The 22632-nt window shown below is 44.1% G+C and overlaps 1 protein-coding gene across 4 annotated transcripts in view; it reads right to left on the bottom strand.

The window, feature by feature from the left end:
- Positions 1 to 22632, bottom strand: part of dmxl2 (Dmx-like 2) — a 34858-nt gene that overhangs the window by 6414 nt on the left and 5812 nt on the right. Inside the window, exons 2-46 of one of the 4 annotated variants that reach the window (XM_062408912.1) lie at positions 21981 to 22106; positions 21659 to 21730; positions 21459 to 21537; positions 21104 to 21248; positions 20125 to 20191; positions 19849 to 20021; positions 19200 to 19380; positions 18924 to 19104; positions 18495 to 18713; positions 18137 to 18408; positions 17196 to 17465; positions 16855 to 17084; positions 16534 to 16739; positions 16319 to 16440; positions 15934 to 16023; positions 15744 to 15852; positions 15517 to 15636; positions 15115 to 15342; positions 14707 to 14993; positions 14000 to 14172; positions 13257 to 13908; positions 12725 to 13054; positions 12521 to 12640; positions 12046 to 12181; positions 10864 to 10974; positions 10577 to 10746; positions 10095 to 10192; positions 9836 to 10001; positions 9074 to 9338; positions 8726 to 8922; positions 8189 to 8596; positions 7847 to 8029; positions 7458 to 7754; positions 7162 to 7353; positions 6984 to 7060; positions 6532 to 6662; positions 5770 to 6015; positions 5262 to 5447; positions 4875 to 4958; positions 2797 to 2987; positions 2531 to 2664; positions 2357 to 2442; positions 1651 to 1852; positions 1342 to 1459; positions 292 to 357 (exon numbers count right to left, since the gene is read on the bottom strand). In XM_062408912.1, the coding sequence (XP_062264896.1) occupies positions 292 to 357; positions 1342 to 1459; positions 1651 to 1852; positions 2357 to 2442; positions 2531 to 2664; positions 2797 to 2987; positions 4875 to 4958; positions 5262 to 5447; positions 5770 to 6015; positions 6532 to 6662; positions 6984 to 7060; positions 7162 to 7353; positions 7458 to 7754; positions 7847 to 8029; positions 8189 to 8596; positions 8726 to 8922; positions 9074 to 9338; positions 9836 to 10001; positions 10095 to 10192; positions 10577 to 10746; positions 10864 to 10974; positions 12046 to 12181; positions 12521 to 12640; positions 12725 to 13054; positions 13257 to 13908; positions 14000 to 14172; positions 14707 to 14993; positions 15115 to 15342; positions 15517 to 15636; positions 15744 to 15852; positions 15934 to 16023; positions 16319 to 16440; positions 16534 to 16739; positions 16855 to 17084; positions 17196 to 17465; positions 18137 to 18408; positions 18495 to 18713; positions 18924 to 19104; positions 19200 to 19380; positions 19849 to 20021; positions 20125 to 20191; positions 21104 to 21248; positions 21459 to 21537; positions 21659 to 21730; positions 21981 to 22106 (8196 nt within the window). The remainder of the gene's footprint in view (positions 1 to 291; positions 358 to 1341; positions 1460 to 1650; positions 1853 to 2356; positions 2443 to 2530; positions 2665 to 2796; positions 2988 to 4874; positions 4959 to 5261; positions 5448 to 5769; positions 6016 to 6531; positions 6663 to 6983; positions 7061 to 7161; positions 7354 to 7457; positions 7755 to 7846; positions 8030 to 8188; positions 8597 to 8725; positions 8923 to 9073; positions 9339 to 9835; positions 10002 to 10094; positions 10193 to 10576; positions 10747 to 10863; positions 10975 to 12045; positions 12182 to 12520; positions 12641 to 12724; positions 13055 to 13256; positions 13909 to 13999; positions 14173 to 14706; positions 14994 to 15114; positions 15343 to 15516; positions 15637 to 15743; positions 15853 to 15933; positions 16024 to 16318; positions 16441 to 16533; positions 16740 to 16854; positions 17085 to 17195; positions 17466 to 18136; positions 18409 to 18494; positions 18714 to 18923; positions 19105 to 19199; positions 19381 to 19848; positions 20022 to 20124; positions 20192 to 21103; positions 21249 to 21458; positions 21538 to 21658; positions 21731 to 21980; positions 22107 to 22632) is intronic. The other 3 variants (XM_062408829.1, XM_062408671.1, XM_062408749.1) reach the window with 3 other exon arrangements.

The raw sequence follows: 22632 nt of genomic DNA, 5'->3' as shown, positions 1-22632 counted from the left end.
AAAAGTGTCCCAGTGACAGGGAAAGATCAGACGTTAGATCTAAGCGTCAGCGCCTTGAATAGACTTTATGCCAGATACAATCACTTTCAGTCCAAGCTGGAGAGGAGACATCAAGAGCTTCACCCAGTGCGGTGCTGCCTCTAATTATAACCTGAAAGCCTGAGCCGCGTCCGGCTGGTGCACACTTATTATTTCTTTAAGTTTGATGCTCTTGCTCCTTCAAGCTTGTCTTTACAGTGACTCTTCCAGACAGACAGACAGGGCCAGGGCTGGTACAGTGAATGATACTACCTTATAGGGACGGCTAGCTCCTGCTATGCAGTTTGGGCTTATATGGTCCGTATGGTTCTCTACAGACTACACAACACACACAGAGGCAATATAGACACACACCACACCAACACAGCACGACACACAACACATGCACAAACACAGAAAAATAAAACATGGAGGGAAACAAAAAATGAAAAACATTGACAAGATCTCTGATGTAAACTTGGTGATAAAATGTAAATAAATGATCTGGATTGATCTCATCAGCATGGAGCTGGATGAATGGAGAGACAACAGCTACAGTTAAATCCAAAGTTGTCTGACGAGGTTTATTCTAATATTGGACGGACAGACACAGCATCAGTCTGTCACTAAAGCAATTACATAGTAATAAATAGCTCCAGACATCAGAGATGGCAGAGAGGAGTCCTGTTCTTGAATAAATATGTCTCAGGAGTCAAAGCAATGATTATGACAATAATACAAATATCAACAACACAGATGTGAATAATAGAGGTTTCTGCTCTCCATTCCTCTGGGTCACCTACTATAGACATGCTGTGCAACAAGGAGGGAAATTAAACTGAAATCATATACTGTATAGGCCCAAAGATATTATTAAAATGTAATTGTCTCCTTTTTAAACACACATTTCATACAAATTATTCAATTTATACAAAGACGTACACAAATGTCTTTAGTGGAAAGATTATCCTTGCCTGATCTCCTAACACGACATTCTGATATTATATTTCTTCATTTGAAGACTTTATGTTTCTCATTAATCACAATCAGTGGGAATAATGTTTGCCAGCAAAAGCTTCTTGTTTTTATAGGAGACAGACTTGCTTTGTAAAATGTTATTTTCAACAGAATATAGTCTTTTACTTGGACCAATACAGTAACTGTGTTAGTGGAAGTGATCAAAAATAAACAAATGTATGAATAATAACTCAGGTGTAAATATGACTGTTAAATAACCCAATGGTTTACTCATCTAAGCTGATGAACACTGACGTTGGGGAAAGAAAACCGGCAGATATATTTGTATGAATGTGGGCCACTGACCTCACACTGCTTCCTTTTTTTAGTAAAGATGTAACGGATCAAAGTATCCTGAAGAACTTCCTGTTTGACCAGGAAGTGCCAAAGACGTCGCGCTGGAAACGACTGGTGGTTCTTCGTCCTGACAGAAAAGATACAGACGGAAATATGTTGATCACATGATGAGAAGTACTGGAGTAAGAGTAATAACGTCAAATGAAATTAAGATGTTGTGTTATTAATGTTTTTAATCGTCCAGCCCTAGTGCCTGATGTGTGTATTTTAGAATTAGGTATATGGTTCTCTCAATATGAATCTACGAGCATGTCTCACTTGAATGGTGTGTTGTCTGGCTCCAGCATGGCCTTGTGTCGGAGAATGGCAGGGCCACCTCCTGCGCTGAGGTCAGTAGGGTAAGTGTTGATGTAGTTGGGAGGCGGGCCGTCAAACTTGTTCATTCGCTCCTGCAGAAGCTGCTCCCAGTGCTCTAAAGTCTTCAGCACAGCGTTGCTTAGAGGGGAAGTGACTGGCAGGTCTGTGACATAAGAACATATTCATATAGATATACTGTATACAGTCAACAGCAACACCAATTAATAGTTCATTTATGTATATGTATTACAGCTCATAGGCTATAGATTCTATTGGGGGCTGATGCCGATACGATAACAGGGAGTAAAAATCGTAAAAATTAAGTTTCATCAGATGCTGTTATGACAAAGAAATGTAATTGAGGCTTAATATTTACATATATTTATACTACCAAATACATAAAACTTAAATCCAGAAAACTAACCAATTATTTAACATACATGGAACCAGAAAGGATTTTTTTCCAACAATGGTTATTCTAAAAAAATAATGGTTGAAAAAAAACAATACCGATATGTCTGTCAATGGCTCATATTTGCTGATTTTTAATAACAAGCCAATAAATTGGCTCAATTGTTCTTATCAACAATATATATTACAAAGACTAAATTTTATTTTCTATCGAATTCAAGGAGCTGCTCAGTATCAAAGCTGAGCTGAGTGGTACCTGTGAAGTCGAGGCCGGTGAGAGGGAGGAAGTTCTTGACATTGTGATGAGCCAGCTTCACCATGACCAGGCGGATCAGGGACCAGCTATGCACCGCACACAGACAGGCTTAAAGTTAAACTCTGAAGCACAGGTTCCAAAGCTGGATATTCATGAAAATAACAACGGTTGTACCTGTAGGAGTTGGGGTCGGAGTGCTCCGTTATCTGTGTGTCAGAAAGGAAGCAGTCATCATCATCTTCGTCCTCCTCTGCGCCGCTTTCATCTGAGTCACACAGAGCGTTGCTGTCTGACAGCGGCAGGAAAGGCTGAGAGGGAGAAAGTAATGATGGAGGAGAAAATCTAATTAAAAAGGCAGGGAGTGAGAGAGGAAGCCTGAAGACCATGAACAGTTATCATCAATTGATTCCACAGAGTGTAGGATGCATTCAGTTCTTTACTTTGGCCACAAAGTAGTCCCACATGCTCAGCTCGGGGGGGATGAACTTCTCCCTGTAGGCGGGTCTCTCTACGGGCACTGGGGGTGGGTTGACCGGCGTCTCCTTTACGGGGCGACCAGGAACGAGCATCCTCATGTTGAACCTGCGCCTGTACCGGTCCGAGTCCTCTGCTTGGGGCTGAGGGAGAGCCGCTGGATGGAGGAGGAGAAGAATGAAGAGGAGGCCCTTTCAAACCCAGTTAACTCTGATAAGGTCAGTCTGCAGAACACGAATGCTGAGGATGAGCAGAGACTCTGCGTCACTTTAGGAAGGTCAGGAAACAGATCAGCAGGAAGTGAGGTGCATCCACACCCAGAGCACAGTACACTGTAGATTAAGTGTAAATACAAATATCTTCCCACCTTAAATGTGGTGCCTTTAACTTTGAGTTATCTGACTTTAATTAATCGTAGCACATGAAAGAAAATCAACACATTTGGAAAAAAGCAGATAAACGAATGTGCAAACACTTTGGATGGAGGCACAGGGCAAGACACACTAGGCTGTGCACAAACCTGAACCATTATCCTGGGTGACTATCTCTGGCATCGCACCAGACAAAACAAGACACAAACCAGAGTGGACAGTGCAGTTAGACACACACGTACAAGACCATTACATTATTGAATCAGTACCTATTTGATGTAGTGCCTTGCACAAAATACACACAGCGAACACATCAGACAATGGTGAATTTGTTAAGCAGTTGAGTGCTAAGCATTTTTTTTTTGTATCCACAGCCCTGGAAGGAGGCAAACATGATGAGACGGGTAAATGTAACACATTTATTGTGTTTAAAAATGGTTGTTTCAATTTGAACGTGACAGGGAGGCAGTGTGTTAACATTTGTGTAGGGCTTTCTTTTTTGTTACATGCATGTACGTTCTCAGCAGTGCTTAAAAGGGCAGAGTCTTAACATCTGGCAAAGGGACTCCTATCAACAGGCTGGCATTTAAGACCTCAACCCTCCTCCTCTCATCCAGCTCTTCAAAAGGCTCTTGGCTTGGCTAAGAACTATCTCTGTCTCTACAGTGATATAGAGCCTAAATGCCAACTCATATCTCCCTCCCACACGAGATACAATATGAGCGCAGATAGCTTGGGCCTAATGAATATGGATGAACAGTGTCAAGTTCAATAAACAGCAGAGCTTCTCAGGAAACCTTCTACAAATCTACAAATCTGACAAACAGCAGAACCAAGAGACACACAAGCTACCATCAGTCTATAATATGGTTACTACTAGAGATGTTCCGATACCATTCTCCTTTTACTAGACTGAGTCCAATACCTGGATTTGACGTATCTGTTGATACCAAATACTGATCTGATATGAGGCCAATTGGAAAAATAACAACTTATATATCACATTTTAACAGCTGCACGATACTATCACTGTATAAAGTGACGATTGCTCATCATTGTATGGCCTGACTCAGGTTAAAACAAATACTTACTTAAAAAAATGAACAACATAGAACCTCTTCAAGTTTTAATCTCATTGTATCCTGAACAATGACAATGAAGCTTTCTGTCTTCTATCTTTTATTATCTAGTTTGAAAGTCGTAACTGAAAAATAACCTAAATAAATGAATAAAGAAATATACAACAGTTACTTGCTTTAAATAGCTGTTTAAGTGCAGCACTACTTGCATACGGTGCACCTCCCCGTTTTGCTGGTTAAACTTTGCAGCGTAAAATATTTCCGAATTGATGACACTAGCTCTGGTTAATGTTGCACTGCCGGAAATCACTTTTTCATTGCTGCTCTAAAAAACAATACTTTACAGTGACGGCTACAGCGAAACTGTTGTTTTGGAGCAGGGAAGAAAATATGATTCCTGCCAAAAGGAAATTGCAGTTTTATCTGGCTGAAACTCATAAACTTTAAAGGATTGATATCAGAACATCTCTACTATCACCTCTACCGCAAACTTCTGATTCACATCCTATATATATATATATATATATATATATATTAAATGGAACCTACAACCTGGAGAAAACAGATCTAATGTAACAACTTCTCAAGGGGTACCTGCTTTAGTCTCAGATTCACACTTAGTCTGAGACGGTGGCTCAGCCTTCGCCTCTGAACAATCCTGGCTAGGCCCAGCAGTTGCTTCGGTGGTCAGCAGAAATGACAATGAGATGCGCAGAAGGGGACATTACAACAAAGACATGCAATGCAGTACACGCACACAAACGCACGCGCGCGCAAACACAGCTGTTGCCTTTTAACACTGAACACAGGTGACTGTCTTCATAGCACTAGTGGGCTTTGTTGTTTGTAATGGGCATTCAGTAGCAGCTGCACAAAGGAGAGAGGTCTCGGTCAAGCATTTGCAACAATGCAAACCTGTACAATTACCATGCACGGCAATCCTGCAAACCAGCACTGCAATCCACCAGCCCAGTTACTCACAGCTGGCCTTAGTTGCTGGTGCCACAGTGCCCAACCCCTCCACCCTCGAAAGGGCAGGAGGGGGTCGCATGGGGCGCTTGGTTTCTGTGGGGATGGGAGTGGGGTTTGGGGTGAGGCTGCTCTGCCCAGGTCTTCCTGTCTCGTCTTGAGACTCCTCTGGCCTGGCTGCCTCAAAATCAGCTGGCACTGAGACATAGGGCAGAGGGCAAACTAACACAGGAAACTACACAGCAGCAGCATCTTAGGAGCATCATCAGGACAGGACTGGGTGGAAACTGGGTTAGTATGTAGAGAGACCCAGAGGGATGGAAGCATTGCCTCAGATGTGTGTGATCAGAGATAAGTCAGGCGGTAGAAAGCCATCAAAATGGGGTAGTAGAAAACAACAGGGAGAGCAGAATAAAAGGGATAAGGACAGATAATGTAGATCGTGGAGAAGACTAAAGACAATGACGTGATGGTAAGAAAGATATAAATAATCAACAACTAAATATAGTCAGCGTTTTACCTGGTGGGGCCTCAATCCTCTTTGGCTTAATAATGAGTTTGGCCCCTCCTCCAAAGACAGCGGCCCACATGCGGTTGTTGAGGGGATGTGCCGCCAGGCGGAAGAGTTCATTGCTGCTGTGAGTACCCAGGCCATGAATGAGCAGCGCGAGATAAACAGCCACGACTGCTTCACACAGCAGCACGTTGAGCCTTGGCTGGCCCTCCTCCCTGGCAGACGTCAACAGAGAAATCAGGGACGACACACCTGCAGAGAGAGGACACGCATACAGACACACAAAAGGGAATTTGTACCATAGATTGATCAGAAATTTGCAGAATACATGAAATTTAGAAAAACAAAAACACTATCTCTGCACAATACAAAATTCATTTATACAACATTTGCAGGATGGCGTGATCTGTCTCTGCCTTTCCGTTTCCTTCCCAGAGGCCATGAAGCTCCTATTATAGAACACCATCTGCCTCTCTGTATAAACACAGACTGCCTGCTTTGCTCTACTCTTCCTCAGACTCTGCCTTTTATCCTCTCAATCATGTCTCCGATGCTCACCCGTACATCTTTGCTCCCTGTGAGGACTCGGGAATATGAACTTGTGCTGAACTTAGTTTCAACCTCTTTAAAACTATTTCTTGAGAGAATTGCACCGAAAGCAAGCAGCAGAGTTGTTTCTCTTTTGTTATACTTTCTGCCATAACTATAGAATATAACTCGATTTGACCAGAAGAATTCCCGTGGTTGGTAAAGCAGAGGCCTTGTTACCTGGCCATTGTGCAGGAGCGGAGTTGGGCGTTACATGTTCCTCGATGCTTTCTGTGCGAAGCCTTTTCCTCTCACTGAGCAACAGGCCCTGGTACACCATCCCTGTAAACTGGCTGGCCTCTGTCTGAGTGCTGCAAAGACAACAAGAGTACTGTCAGTCAAGAGTCTCAAACACACAGAACTAATTGAACATTTTGGGAAATGTGATGAGTTAGATAGTTTTCTTTACTAGAATGAAATAAGAAGACAAATACATTTCTCTTTTCAGTGCTGGAGTCAGGCTGTTTTTTAGATAAGCTCAGCAAACAAAAACTTTAATTAACAAAATGCCGTCTCGCAGAAAAAAACGCCACGAGGATGTCCCTTGAGCTACCAAAAAAGCATCTACAGTGCAGTAAAACATTTTAGTTTTAAGGCATGTGAATCAAATCTTTCTGCTGAGACACAGTTACCTGTAGCTGTGGCTGTCACACAATGCTTGGTAGATGCAAGCAGACAGAGAAGCTGCTAGTGTGTGTAGAGCGCTGATCTGAGGGTGAGAAACAGACGTTTTATTATTATTATTCTGAAGGAATGACATCACATGACTGCAGAAATCTCGTGTCTCTAAATATAAATGAGAGTTCTGACCCGATCATCCATTATGTCAGGATGTGGCGGGCCGTCCAACAGGCTGACGGTGTGGAGAATGTCGTGGATGTGGTTGCTGAGGTGGAGAACGGGATTCGCTATGACCGTCTTGGTGGGAGCGATGGAAGCTGACAGAAGAGGCAGTGTAGTCGGCAGGGGCAGAGGAGACTGGAGCTGTTTCACTGTGGTCTCCTACAGAGTGAGACAGGAGAGGGGAGATTGGATTTTGCAGACTAGAAATACTTTTGCATGAACTAGATGTGTGTGTACATCTATATCTTTGATTGCATGTGTACCTGCTGGCTCTCCTGCAGAAGGAACAGAAGCTCCATACGAACAGAAGTGACTCCTCCTCCCTTGGCCCCATGGAGGCTGCAGTAGGACAGAAACACCCTCAGCAGGGCCTGGTTCTTCCTCAGCCACGCCTTACGCCTCTCAGAGTGCTGCTGCTTGGCCTGAAGACGACGTCGCTCCATCTGGTGGCGCTCGTAGGCCCCGGCCTCCGTCTGCTCCATGGCTTCTTCTGATATGTCCACTGACGCCGTGCGCTCTCCCCACCGCTCCACCTCTGCATCGTCCTCCTGTCCCTCCACCTTTGTTAAAGATATTTGTGGAAGATGGTCAACCAGGACGAGTCACTCACTTTTAATAACTACAGATTACATGCAATATTGTCAAAGTCTACCTTGTAGTTGCAGATCATATGCATGCCTGCTATTTCCTTCTCCAGCCAATTGTAGAGTTGGAAACGTAGCTTTCCCCCGTCCACCTCGAAACCTGTGGCCAGTGTACGCAGCTCTGTCATGAGGATTTTCAGACAGGCACGGAACTTCAGCTGCTCTGCAATGACATCCACCTCCGACTCACCCTGAAGTATGAGAGAGGGTGTTACAGTTAAGCATTTAAATGGCTTCAATTCAAGTCCATAAGGGGTCGAAGGGAGACGTACTTTGGGTAGAATGGACTTTGCAATAGATTCTTTCATTTCAGGGCAGATTTAAAATATAGATATTTGCAATGTTCCTACCTGTGAGTCTGCTCTCTTCAGTTTGGGCCTTCCACTCTCTGAACCCCTGTCTGCTTTGGACTCAGACTCTGGTTTCTTCATTGTCAGACCGCCACCATCATCATCATCATCATCATCTTCATCATCATCTCTCTTGTCATCTTCCCAGTCCAGCTTCAGGTCGTTGTCATCCACCTTGACCAGAGGCTGGCTCCAGTCCAATCCTCCCCCACTATCATTTCCTCCCCAGGCAGGGGCAGGGAATCCTGGTGTGCTCCAGTCCAAACTGCCCTGGGTGCCATTTTCCAGGGGTTGGGTTGAGTATAAGTTGCCCTTGGATGAAGCTTTGCTGAGAGGCGAGGAGCCCGATCTCTTGGTAACTTTGGGGATCTTGGATAGCACTTCCAGAGCCAGAACTGGGCAGCCCACCTACAGAAGATTTAGATATGATTAAAGCCTCAATCAGGCAGGAACAAGTGCAGAGAGGTAGATAAAATGGTCTTGACTTTATCAGATGAATTTGATTGAAACCAATTGTAATATCACTGATGAGCCCACCTTGAAGTGTGCATTGGCTGTAGTGAAGAACAGTTTGCGCTCTATGAGGTTGATCTCATCCGCGCTGCTCTTCTCTGTGGTGACGCCCACAGTTGTCGCTGTGGCCTCGGCAAGGTGGCGACGGATTATCAGTGGGTGTGTCCTCAGGTAGTTATAGAAACTAAACACCACAGGGTTGCAAGATTTCACCGTCTCATCTAACACAGAGAAGTGAAGAAGAGGGAGACCAAGGAGGAAAAGTCTTTAAGAATTGCAAAACAATAATAAACACAGCAGCCAGGTTTCAGTGGATCTGGTCCTAATCCTCTCATCATGTAATACCAACTCAAATGCCTACAAGCAACTGACCAGGGTTCTCATCATCCTCTTTGGGGATTCGCTCCAGCAGTGTGTCCAGGGCTCGAGTGTAATCCTTCATAATCCAGTAGGCTATGCTGCGGAGGAATGGGTCCGGGTGCAGCCTGGAGCAGTGGTAACCACTTCCATCTTTGTTACAGCCCATGACTTTCTCATACAGGAGGCCCTGGCAAGTGGGTGAGTTCTCAAAGTCGGCCTCATACAACCTGGCTACTATCATGGCTAACTGGAGATCGTCCATTTTCTCCATCAGCACCTGCACAACAGAAGAGAAGTGAGACTGGATTAAAACTGCAGATTGTAAAAGAAATGTAATTAGGGTTCTTGTTTAAGAATCTAACATATTTTAACATAGTATTTTTTACTTTAACCAACACAATACATGGAATTGAAGCAAACAAGATTCATACTTCTATTGTTTTAAGGTTATCTACCTATTTTGACTCGGTGGTATAGAAACCATAGGCCAAGGAAATCTGTGAAGGCTTTTCATGCATCTTATCAGTGTGATTCAGACTTCTCTCATTTGATATAAAGGCTGCGGAATATTCAGCTCTCTAAACAACGGATAACTGCTGTTATTGATGTAGTCATCTCACTCTCACTCAGACGAACCTGACCATCAATCGATATTCTATTTCATGTTGTTTACGCTCTAAGTGAACTGAAAATTTAGTGTTGGAGCACAGAGAAATCATTTATGTTTGTGTATCTTGTGTGTTATTAAAGTGTGTGAGTGTTTGTTGTTCCCACCTCTATGGCGTCTTTGAGGGATCCAGCCAGTAGAAAGAAAGCAGCAGCCTGTTCAAAGCGCTGCTTTCCCAGCAATGAGAAAGCATTTTTCAGGGCGGCCTTTCGCCAGCGATCTTCAGTGAAGTTGTTTTTGAAGAACTGAGTCATCTTCTCGTCGTGCTGAGACCTGAGAGAAGAAAACCACACAGTTCAGAATCCCATCATTTTTCTGTTAGAGCCTTCGTTGGGATTTAACGCTATTACTCATTCAAAGTCGCACCTGAAGAGCCCCCACAGGACAGCTTTCTTCTTCGTGGCCAAGTAGAACAGAGCAGCATCTAAAGGGTCATTGTGTCTCTGGAAGGCAGCTTTACCGATCTGATTACACACAAACAGCGTAACTGAATCAGTCATTTCCGTTATTGGATCAAATAAATTTAATTGCACTTCAAAGACAAAATAAGAATCGAGTAGAGATCTTCCGATATCAGCTTCTCAGCTGCTTCCCACTAATTCTAAATGTTCACTTTTGGAAATGAATATGATGAACTTAAAAGAGAGAATAGCAAATGTCTGCGGATACAATAAATGTATCACTGACTTTGAATTTTGCAGACAGTGCAGGTAGAACAGCAAGAGCAGTTCAAATGACAGGAACAACTGATCTGAATCCTCTGCTTTAATTTATTTGTCAAGACATGCTAATTTGGTGCGTGTTTTTGCGTGAACCTTGTATGAATAAATGTGAATTTGTTTCGATACCTTTTCCACCATTTTCCGCAGGGTGTTGATGTTGCGTATCCACCAACCCACTCCAACAGCTCTGAGCTCAGACCACTGTGGGTCTCCTCTCTGCATGGCCGGGATCATGTTGAGCAGCTCCTCTTCCGCTTCGGAGTGGAAGGCCCATGCAAAGTGACACGTTGATAGACCTGGCATGATGACAGACACAGGTGAAGGGAAATTGAGATATCTGAAGTTCAGAAATCTATATTTCATATTTTTCATTTATGTGTCAAACCAGCAGTACAGTGAGCAGCGAGCTTTACCCTGGTGGAGCAGCTGCATGCGGTACAAAGGGGGCAGAGAGGTGAGCAGGCAGGTATGGAGACGCATGGCCAGCATGAACCTCAGCCCACACTCGTCCAGAGCCTCACCACCTATACAAACACACAACCAGGGGGAACTGTCAGCTTTGTCAATGGTGGTCCACAGAGAACACAATTAAATGTCAGCCAGAAAGCACAGACCTGTACAACCCAAGTATCACTTGAGTTCATTGAATCCTGTGTCTCTTGTCCCTGAACCTTCTTACCCCCCCTGTGCTTACTTAGCCCTGGAACAACCTGCTAATGTCTACCTCTCAAAAGACTAAATAAAATAAGATGGAAAATTTGAAGAAAAAAAAAAAGACAAGGATAATGGGAAAACGTGCAGAGTCTTGTTTATATGCAGTTAAAGAGGAACCGCCTAAGCACTGCTGTTTATGTTAATGAAGGTTTGATGGCTGGAGATGAACCATGTCCAGGAACACACAATCAAGAAAAATTATGCTGAGTTTTTCTTTTTGTCTATAACCTCTCGTCAACTTTAATACAATATTATCTCAAACAAAGGGAAACAGACTGGTGGACATTAGAGCATGTAAACTCGCCCAATTACAGCCTATTCAGCAGGTATGGTTGCATCTTGTATCTTTCTGTACATACAAAACAAGGTGACACCTAATTCATCCACAAAAGTAAAAGCCCTGGCAGATGAGAGACACAGGTCAGTGTCTCACTGGAGGAGACTTCGCTGAGGAGGATTCTCATACATGAAAGCACCGACATATATAACAGACCCTACTCCACCCTCCTCCACCCACTGGCTCTCTCAGATCAGACATTTCAATGGATTATGAAAATAAACCTATCTAGCTATTTACATAAAAAAACTTGAATAAATTGATGTCACAACAAAATGTACAAACTTAAATTGCCATAGGTGACTGTCACCCATGTTTTGTTTTTTTTAAGAACACACTGTGGGAATCAGGGAACGTGATCAGCTAACTTCATACTTTGATGTGTAATTCAGAGAGAACCGAAAAGAGGATCTAGCGTCAGACATAACAAAAGATAAAGAAAATGCTGATCATTAAAACTTATTTCAATGCCTTGAGACAATATAGGGAAGAGTGTATTCACTGTGGTTTGACCTGATTCTAACACGCAACCATCTACACTGACCTGTGTACTGCTGATCAGTGGAACTCGTGACCTCAGCACTGGTGGTTGCAACAGTGTCAGCCAAGGCCACCAGGAACATCTGCTCGAGTCTGGTCAGCCCCGGTAGGCTGGAGTGCATGAGGTGACTGGACAATACCTGGACACACAAAGGACAATTGTAAGTAAGGCCTAAAGTTACACAATGATAGAGACTGATGGATTTTACAATGTGAGCCATTACATGTATCTTTAATCACTACATGATCATTACTTTTACTGTTTCCTCCCGATTACTGTCCTTTCAGAAATTAAAAACTCAAGAATACCACAGCATTGTTAACAACTTGTTATATGGTTATTATTTTGTATAACACCATCATTATTCTCTTTCTTCCATTCTATTTATTTACTTTTATATATTTATAAAACGAAAATCAATGTATATTTTAGGGTCTTATCAATGATAGGCCAGAAGAGTGAAACTGTAAAGTGATACCTGGGCGTGTTCTGGTCCAAAGTAGGTGGGTCCATATTGAGAGAGGTTAATAACTCTGGACTTCTTATCTGGTTTTTCTGAGGCAAAGTTTACAAAGTCATCTGTGGTGACCGCTTGCACCTGATAACACAATAGAACATTAGTTATAAGTAGCAGTGAACTAGACCATTGACAAACAAAAACCAAGTTGGCTCAACTACCAACCCCGAAGAGGTCAGCATACTGGTCCTCTGTGGACGTCTGCCCTCCATCGCCATCCCCCACTTTGGCTCCCTTAGCAGCCTCTTCCGCTCCCTTATAGGAGGTGTCTAGATCAGCCAGCATGAGGGCGTAAAGGGGCAGTGGAGGGATGGAGTTAATCTCGGTGTAGTCCCTGCCTCCGTCACGGCCTGCAACAATGGTGTCTTTCGCTGTGCTGCCGGTCACACTGATGGTTCGTGACAGATGTCTCCTGGCCCCGCCCTCACCGGCCTCCACATCCCTCACCACAGCAACTTCCCCGGCAATGCACTTAACCAGGTGAGCAAGGATGGCCTATATATAGAGCAGCAATTGGTTATACAGTGTATACAACAATGTAGATTAGATGAGCTAGATCACCACATGTCCAACATCAAACACAAGAGTTTTTGTCGGCATCTGTCTCTTTTGGTTATTCTACTTCAGATTAGACTTCACTTTACTATTACCCTCTACACTTGGCATATTACTGATTGGTAGTCACAGGAAAACTCACCTTGGCACGGCGAACCTTGCCCAGATCCATGAGTTCTAGCAGCTGTGTTGGATGGTACTGGGGTAGAGTTGGAGATAAGGAGTGGGCAGCCTCAAACAGTCCCCCCTCCTGAAGTCCAGCCGGTGCACGAAGAGCCTCGTCCACTGCAGTGTTTCCTTCAAACACACTCTTGGACCTGGTTCTCCCTTCAAAGACTGAGGAGGAACCGGTGGTTTGACCTCCAGCAATGTCGGCCGATGAGAGGTTGCCCTCGTCTCCCTCACCAGGCTTCTTGTCCTGATGCCACTGGGCATACACATGCATCTCACAATCCATGCCCACAACTAGGATGCCGTCCCTTACCCAGGACAGGGAGACGGGCAGAGATGGTGTGCCATCCACTGAGGACAGGAGGTCCACAGACCGAAGCAGGATCCAGCGTGAGCGGATTCCCTGTTTGATACTGCCCCCTAGAGGCAGGGTAATGACAGCCACTCCCTCCTTGCTGTAAGTCTGCTCGTTAACCATGCCAGAAATACGGCCATACATGAGAATGTTGGATCCAACCCCCACCGTGAGGATGTGAGATCCATCCTCCTTCGACAGCCAGTCCAGATGAACATAGTGCTTTATGTTGGGGGAGCTATGGTCTCTGGTCATGTACAGGTCGGACCTGGTGTGGAAAACATCATTATTACCATTATAAAATATTTAAAAATATTTATACATAATCAATATATAATATAAACACTAGTCATCCTGACCTGCTGTAGACAAACAGGTTGGAGTCCACACTGACTCTGGGATCCAGGGTTGACGAGCTCCTTGTGAACTCATCCAGGTGAAGAGTTTGCTCTAAAACCCACTCAGATCCACCGGTGGACTCGCACTCGTAAATGGAGACATGCATAGAGAAGTCTTTTGCGGAGCCCTGAAGCTGAGGACAAGAGGAGTGTTTACTTCACACATGTCATCTCTTAGAAAAGGTCACAACCAGTAGTCAACCACGAAACACCAGCTCATAAAAATAAATCATTAGCGCCCTGTGGTAAACCCAGACACAAGCCAGGGTGCTCTGCATAAACCTCGACTCAGCTCATTCCAATCCAGCTCCATGATTCAAATACGTAATGCAATGGAATTAGATGATCAGATAGTCCGGTTTTATCACTTCTGTTTCACTTAAGTCCAATGACTGTTTATACAGATTCTCAACAAGCTGCAATGTATCATATGCATAATGCATGTGTTTATGTAATCAAGTACTTCCCCTCAACACTCTGCTTTACATAAATATACATTTGTATGCTGATGTATGGCATTTTTATCCATTTGTGCAGGGTAAAGACTACAGAGCCAAATGGTATTAATTCACAGAATTTACATTTTTATTGCAAAATTTTACACCTCATGGTGATTGCCATACAAATCAAAGAAAACACCATTAAAGAAATAAACTGTAATTTCCTACCTGTCCTTGTCTTGGCTGTTTAAAGGCCACTGCCACCCGGCCGATGTAGGAGCAGGACACAGCTACAGGCCGCCCCGACACACACACAGCACTGTTGTTATCATCCTCCTCATTCATCAGGGCCCAGGGCTCCCAGCGGTACGCCCTGTTGTCATGCTCATTCTCACTATAGCCGTCATCGCCCTCCACAGCACAGTGCCAGAACCGCACGCGAGAATCTGAGCAGGCTGTAACAATCAGGTACGGAGCCAGACACACAGGGTAGATAGAGGAGGAGCTGAGGTGACCTGGCAGAAAGAGGAGGCAGAACAAAAACAGAAACACGTTTAAAATAAATGTGGAAATATTTTTGACCATTTGTTTAAATTGGCGACTTATGCCTCTAATAGTATGTGTGCCTATCCCGACCTGCAGAGGGGGTAGCCCTGGTAACCTCCACGCCGTGGGGCAGGTCGAGTCGCTTGCTGTACACCAGCTTGGAGCTGAGGATGAGTTTGCTGGCTGACTGCAGGTTGGCAGTGGAGGATGACCGTGGCAGGGGTCTGATAGGAGAGGTCTCAGGAGACGAGTCGGCATTCAGGGATTGATTGGGAACCATTAGTTGACTGTGGGAGCTATAATCTGGGCTTGGTTCATCTGGACACAGAGAGACAGGATCATTATAGTGTATCTACACCCATTGGAAGCAGATGGATATAGATTTAAAAAAAAAGTTTATTTTCTCATTTGAAAGGCAGTTTTCACATTTAGGAGCATTCTGAAAATGTAAGAGTGGTAATAACTGCTCAGATATGTTTAACCTCCACTCACCCATACAGGCCTGCACAGATTTCAGGTGCAGGTGCCACATCTGCAGGACAGAGTTCCTGTTGAGATCCTTCTCTATCATCACCAGAAAGAACTTCTCAGAGAATGGGGGAGGTTGATAATCTGGATATAGTTAAATCACAATATTAGCTACTTATGAGGACAATCAGGTTTGAAATCACATCACGAAACAAATGTACAAAGAGTTTAAATTTAATAGTGTTCTATACCGTCGCCAGATGGAAAGGTCGGTGCAAATGCTTCTGGCTCTTTCTGCGGCTTGTAACCTAGAATGAAGTCCTCTTGGAAGACATGCAGCAGCTGGGTGCTGGCGCCACACTGGTTTCACATGGACATCAACAGGTTACTATCTCAGCTGATCAGAGGGTTTCAGGATTTAAAAACAAAGCAGCTCCTTACCTGGTTTGTGATGACCTCCAACTCTATGATACACCCAGGTCTGGCAGTGGACTGCTGGCTGACAATGTTGAACACTTCGCCCACCAGTTTCTAAATATGGGGATATAATATTCATAGCATAAATAAATAAAGACAGTGTAATAAATGTATTAAAAGCTCTTAGATATTGGAACGCCAGCCTCAACAACTTAGTATCTGTGAATGATGCGGTTACATTATAATTTGAAGGTTGCCATGAACACAATTTGGACTCCATTCATGGTCGCCTGTGATATTTAATTTCAAGGCTTAGAGTGTGAGACTTAAACACCCAGGTGCATTAAAATCAAAGAACAGAGATTCCACATCCAAATGAGCAAAGCATGATTTTTGTGTGTGCACTCACAGACGTTTCAGGATCTGACAGCTCATCCAGTAATTTTCTGGCATCCACCACCGCTTGATAGAGACGTAGATTTTTGCCATCTGATGCCACAAAGCAGGCGCTGGCACTGTTACAGTAAGTTCCTGAGCGACACAACACAAAGTTTGTTGGAAAGTCCAGCAGTGCAAATGAATGTATTTATTACAGTTTGGTATATTAAAAATAAATGTGTTTACCGAGCACAGAGCTGGGTACGAGTGTGGGTAGCCAAGCAACATTGCTGAAAGCAGAGGTGTGAAGGGAGTTGATTCGGGCCAGTTCGGAGACACCTCCAGTGCAGGACAGGGGTCCAATATGATCCACCCTCCACAGGATCAGCTCACTGTAGATAGCGTTAGGGTCATGGAAGGTCCTTGTAGCTGCATTACGAAGCTGCTTCCTACTGATGCACAAGAAAAACAATCAGAACTCATCTGTGGCATTTCAGCTATGTACTCATAACACAAACAGACACAAGCTAGAAGTTTATCTGCCGTTTCTTCCTCTCTATTCTTTACCTGGGAAGTCCCTTTGGTATGGGAAAGGTAGGAGGCTGCTCTCCCTCCAGGCTGCCAGGTGCTGAGGGAGGCGTGAGCAGGGCGTTATGATGGGAGGAGGTCAGCAGCAGTGGCAGCACTGTGTGGCAGGCTTGGTCGTTCAGATGAAAGCGGTGGCCACAGTACCGGAATTTATGAGATACAGTCAATACGTTTGAGAAGGCAGAGCACTCTGCAAATGTCACTGCCCACTGCAGAGAGAAGGCGCCAAGAACGTTACAGAAATACAAGGTTTTTTGAACAACTTGTTATAAAAACATTACATTACGAAAAGTCAAACTTTGTTTCTAACAATCCTTTACCTGGTTGAGAGATCCATCAACATGCTTGGAGACCATCATGACAGCGGGGCTGATGCCAGGGCGAGGGTTGAGAGTGTTAGCCAGGGACTGTGAACCCAGGCCGGCCGACACTGATGCAGAGTGGGCGACACGTTGAACCATCCTCCCCTGGTCCGCTGCCCCGGCACTGTCACCCTCAGTCCAAGTGCACGCGTACATCAGGATGTTTTTACTCAGCGAGTTGGCATCGCCTGTAGGAAATGCCACTGGAATACGGGAAGAGAAGGACACCTGGTGGGAGAGTTGGAGGAAATGAAAACCATAAGGAACAGACAGATGTTCTCTGCAGCCTGTCAGACCTAAAGAGACCTGTATAGACCTATAGAGTCCTTTTCAGAGCCCGGATCTACGGTCTGGAAAATGATTAGGACGCCCTAGTGAGCGACTTGTGAGTTCAGCCTGAGGTTGGCAAAATAAATGAAGTCGTTATCTCTCCTCCTGCTTTTTCATCAGTGAGGATCACAACATGTACAAAACATTCTAGTAGAAGCTAGATTTTGCCAGTTGTCGCTTTCCAAAGATGATGACTTACATCGACTGCGGTAGCTAATATCGCCTGTCGTTAATTGATGGTAATTCTGTGAACAACTTTATTACAGGCTAAATTTAAAATGGTCTTTTGTCTCGTTAAAGTGAGCTCCGCAGCCATTGCCTGTCCTCAGCCATAGGTCGGTTGGCTGTGAGTGAAGATGCTTAATTCTGTAACACAACTTACAACTGTAGGTGGAGTGACTGTATCACAGGAGTCACATTCTGCCAGTTAAACCTTTATCTATAAGTCTTACATATGGCTTGAGAAGTGCTACCTCACCTTATATTTGGCTACAGTACTGCCACTGTGTGTATGAACGTAGAGAATCTTTACGCAGGGTGTAAAGAAGTTTTCAGATTTTTGCGCTCACCTGAACCTGTCTGAAGATGCCCTGATTGAATTCGTCCAAGTACTTTACATGCCAAACCAGGAAAGATCCATCGGTAGGGTGTATGGTGAACAGCATGTCTGGGCTCTTGTTCCACTCTGTGATCAAAGTCTCCATCTTCCTCTCTAGCAACATGGAGGGTAAAGGCATACTGGAGCTGGATCCCGGGGAGGACGCCTTGGTGCTTCCCTGCTCACCTGGCTCAACATCTTCGCCTTGTTCTGAGGAGGCTTTATCAGACATGTCGTCTAGGTCTAGAATAAAAAAAAAATCATATTATTATTATTGTATTGTAGAAATGTGTTTAATAAATGAGTGTTGGCCTGGTTGAGGGACCTACCAAAGTCAAACTTCAAATGGGATCCCTCAGGGTCCAGGGGATCCTCAGTAGTTTGGTCCATCTGCTGTTCAGAGAGCTTACGGAGCTGCAGCATAAAGAGGTCCATGGAAGTGGTGAAGCTAAGGTCCTTATTGTTGAGCCAGTGAACCACGAAGCCGCCGCCACCGGAGCCATCGTCTGGGTTGAACACTGCCGAGTCGGCCAGCACTGCTGGGATATCTGATGGAGGAAGAGGGAGGTAGGAGGAGGAAAAGATTTATGGATAAGAAGCTATTTCTGCTGCATCATTAATTTGGACATTGATAATCATTACTACAAAACAATATTATTAAAGACCTTATAGAGCAACCATAGATGATCAATATGTATGGATGTATGGTGAAGAAACACACACATGCTTTGGAGTAAGTTCCAACCAAGACGTCGTACCTGTGTTGGGGTTAATACTGGCTGAGATGTGAAAGTGACACAGGGCATTGGCGTGATGAGCGATGTGGCGGTGAGTGTGAGTGTCCTGCGTGCCGAGCTGAGAGGGCAGCAGCTCACTATGTGCCACCAGGGCAGAGGACCGTCGTCGACCGCGGCGCAGGTGCTTCAGATGGTGGATTGACTAATCAAGCAAAGCACATGAACACAGGTTTTTAGTATTTCTGATCAGATTTAGTATATTTACTATATTTCCTTCCATGATCAAAGTAAGTGCACCTCTAAAGCATGCTGGATCTTGTCTTTATTGCCTGCCAAGCCTGGTAGGCTGGAGCTGAAGGAGTGCGAGTTCTCGGAGATCTGTCCCCCGAGCAGGGTGTCTTCTGGAAGCAGGGTCTCTGACCACATTCTACACACACCATCCTCGCAGGACGTCAGCAGCACATTGCACACTGATCCCCTAGAGCAGGAGAAAACAAACAATTTAACGATCAGTAACGACGTACCCTAAAATACATTACTGCATATTATGGAAATAAACCATTTATATTATAGAAAAAATGTAAGTCATTGTAATTCTAAACATATATATATCACTGGTATCTACACCATCAAAAAACAATGAATACATAAATCCTCACTGTGGACATTATTAATTATACACTAGAAAGAAAAACAAGTGTAAAGTGGGAGTGCAGGTGGGAGGAATGAAATTTAACAGCTCCAGATTCTCATGAGAGTACATAACCAGGGTGGACTAACTGATTTAATTGTCTTTATGGCTGCGCTGAATACAAATGTATGTCTTCTTATTAGAAACAGGCCTCACTAACACTTCATTAACACATGACTCAGTCAAAAACAATGTCATGTTTAAGATTACAACAAGCTCGTACTAAAGGGAGTTGCTGGCCGCCTCTTTTCTTACTTGGGCATGAACTTGCTGGTCTTCCTCCAGGACATACCAGTGACCGAGCGAGGATGCGCCAGGTAAACAAAGGAGAAGTTGACAGGAGGAGGCTTTTTATCGAAGGGGTCGTGGACCACAACAGCAGATCGCCAGCCCGTGGTGGGATACCAGACCTTAAGTAAACAGTCATCCTGCATGTGCAAACAGATATGAGTGAGCATACATTATATGCAAACATCAACAAAGGCGTTACCCTAAAATAAATGTTCAGAAAGCTTGTAACGTGAATCATACCTTCCCAACTGTTGCAATATACTCGCCATCAGGAGACCACTTTGCAATGTGAACAGATGCAGCAGTTCTGAGAGAAACAAAAGCATTAACCAATATAGCAGCTATATTCACTTCTCCAAAAGAAACTCTGTTACTTTGTGCGTGACAGCTTGTAAATTTCCAAGAGAGCATTTCCCCATTCTAGGTGCTTTCCTGAGCATGAACATGTGTCATCAGTTGGCAATTATCAGTCAGGTATCACATGTCTGTTTACACAGGTTAAAGCACAGGACACAGACTCAAAAGAATGGCTCACAATAATACATACACACCTTGCTTGTCAGGCTGTGTGCAGATGTGTTTGGATAATCAGTTACAATCTATAGGTTGTTATTAGTCAAATTTAGCAATTCTACAAGCTTCAAGAAGAAAAATTTAAGATGACATTTGTGTGCACAGGAAAGAGATTAACTCTGTATAGCATAAGGACAAAAGGTGAAGTTAGCTTTCAGAGAAAGACAGAAACTTTCTGTTCCTCTTTCACTTTCAACAAGCCAAAGTGAAAAAGCAGTGAACAGAACGTATTGTTTCCTCAAAAATTCAAAATTTAAATAAAAAAATAAATATATATATAATAAATATTTTCAAGGATGAGCAATTTTTCAAAAAAAATTCTAAAATCCTCTGACACACCTGGTGACAGAAAGCTTTTTCTAACTTCTTATTTACAAGACAAAGAGCGAGAGTTGAGAGAGGAAGGAATGAAAACAATGAAGACACACAGGTCTAATCTATTTCCTGGTTAGCTAGTTGTCAGGATATCAATGCTTGACAGACATCACAAAGTGACCATCTTCTCTAAAGCTTCCTCTGTGTAACAGGACTGGGCTCTTAGGATTCGATTCTGATCTGATGTACATAACTGTGAAGCCGCAAGGGCTTTATTTACATGGCAACTGTGTCGGATGCTTTTCCAGTATGCACAAAAGCAAAAACGTACTTGCACTGCCAGACACAGTTCCAGTCATTAAGGACAGGGTGGGGCTTGTCCTCATTCAACTGCCCATCTTCCTCCTCTATCAGGACATCTGCCAGCGGAGGAGCCCACAGTTGGAGCCGCTCGGTTGCTGCTAGGATACGGTTCCCTGAGGACACAAAAGCATTACCTTACACACCTCATGTCCCACACCGAATACTACAGTACAGAGAGCCACATGCACACCGGGACTCTTACATAACACACGTCATCCCAGACAAACCGAAGAGGCCTGTGAGTGGGAGCTGTGAGTAGGAGCTGTGCGTAGCCGGGATTGATTTAGTCGGACAGTCAGTGAACATAGAAAGCACGAGCGTACCTTGTGGGTCCCAGGCCAGGTTGTAGGTGATGGCATCGAGGAAGAACTGTCCTGTCTTTTGCCACTGATAGTTAAGCTGCTGTTAGCGACAGAAGAGCAACACAACCCATGCAATGTTACTGGCAGTGTGATTACACTCACTGGGTATTGATTTAAACCTCCACATACAGCATGTCTAGAATACTGACACTCATGCTCACCTTATGCCGTTTGTTTTGGTTGGTGGAAAGAGGTTCAAAGATGCAGACTGTGTTTCCATAGGACGCAGCGATCTAAAAATAAATAGATGTGTTCATCATCACAACATTACTCACCCCATCAGTGCTTCTGCACAGTCATTCCCATAGGAGAGGGGTGAGTGGTGCAGGAAATCAGGACAGCAGAGAGAGGAGAGCATGGCCATACAAGACAGGAGTGAACGTGGGCCTAAATGCCCTTCGTTATGAAAAGCATAACTGATCACGCTTCCTGGCCACATGGAAACATGAAATCTAAGAGTGGGAGGGTGCAGTCAACACTTACCCTGCCAAGCTGGTGGGAGCACTCCACGCAGCCCACCTGTATGTTTCCATTCTGAGCTCCAGGGATAATCTGCACACACTCAAAGTCACTGGCCAAGATCACTACATCGCAACCGGAGCCATAGGCCTGAAAGAAATGACACATGAGCAAAAACTGAATCAGATTGAGCCACAAAAGACAAATTACATCAAACAGCTGAAACTCATGCATGTTAAATATCACTGCAAAATACTATTGTGAATGCTTATAAATTGGTTGTACAATATAATGGAATATAAATAACTGAAAGCAGAGCATAATAGCACTTAATTGCACAGTATGAATATTGCATTAGCAGAGCAAGATATTCCTGGAGGACAAGCCACTACAGAGTTGGCAGGTTGTGGTGGTAGCATGAACACCAAAGAATATATCATAGAATAAAAAGCTTACAAACCCAGTACTTGAAAAAAATAAATATGCTCTTGTGCAATTAAGAAATAACATGCAGGACGTGTTTATTCTCCACACTCAATAGGCAGACTTGCTTTAAGATTTGGATTCTGGGCGGGAAGGTAAAGTGATACGAGGGCGGCCGGCTTCTAGCAGCCAACCATGTGCAGAACAGCAGCAATGACAGCAGCACCTGGGAGACAGGCAAGCTGGCCTGGAA

The sequence above is a fragment of the Platichthys flesus genome, chromosome 1, assembly GCF_949316205.1.
Source record: "Platichthys flesus chromosome 1, fPlaFle2.1, whole genome shotgun sequence".
Classification (NCBI taxonomy): Eukaryota; Metazoa; Chordata; class Actinopteri; order Pleuronectiformes; family Pleuronectidae; genus Platichthys; species Platichthys flesus.
Note: the sequence above shows the minus strand (reverse complement) of the source record. Positions and strands in the feature narration are given on the sequence as shown.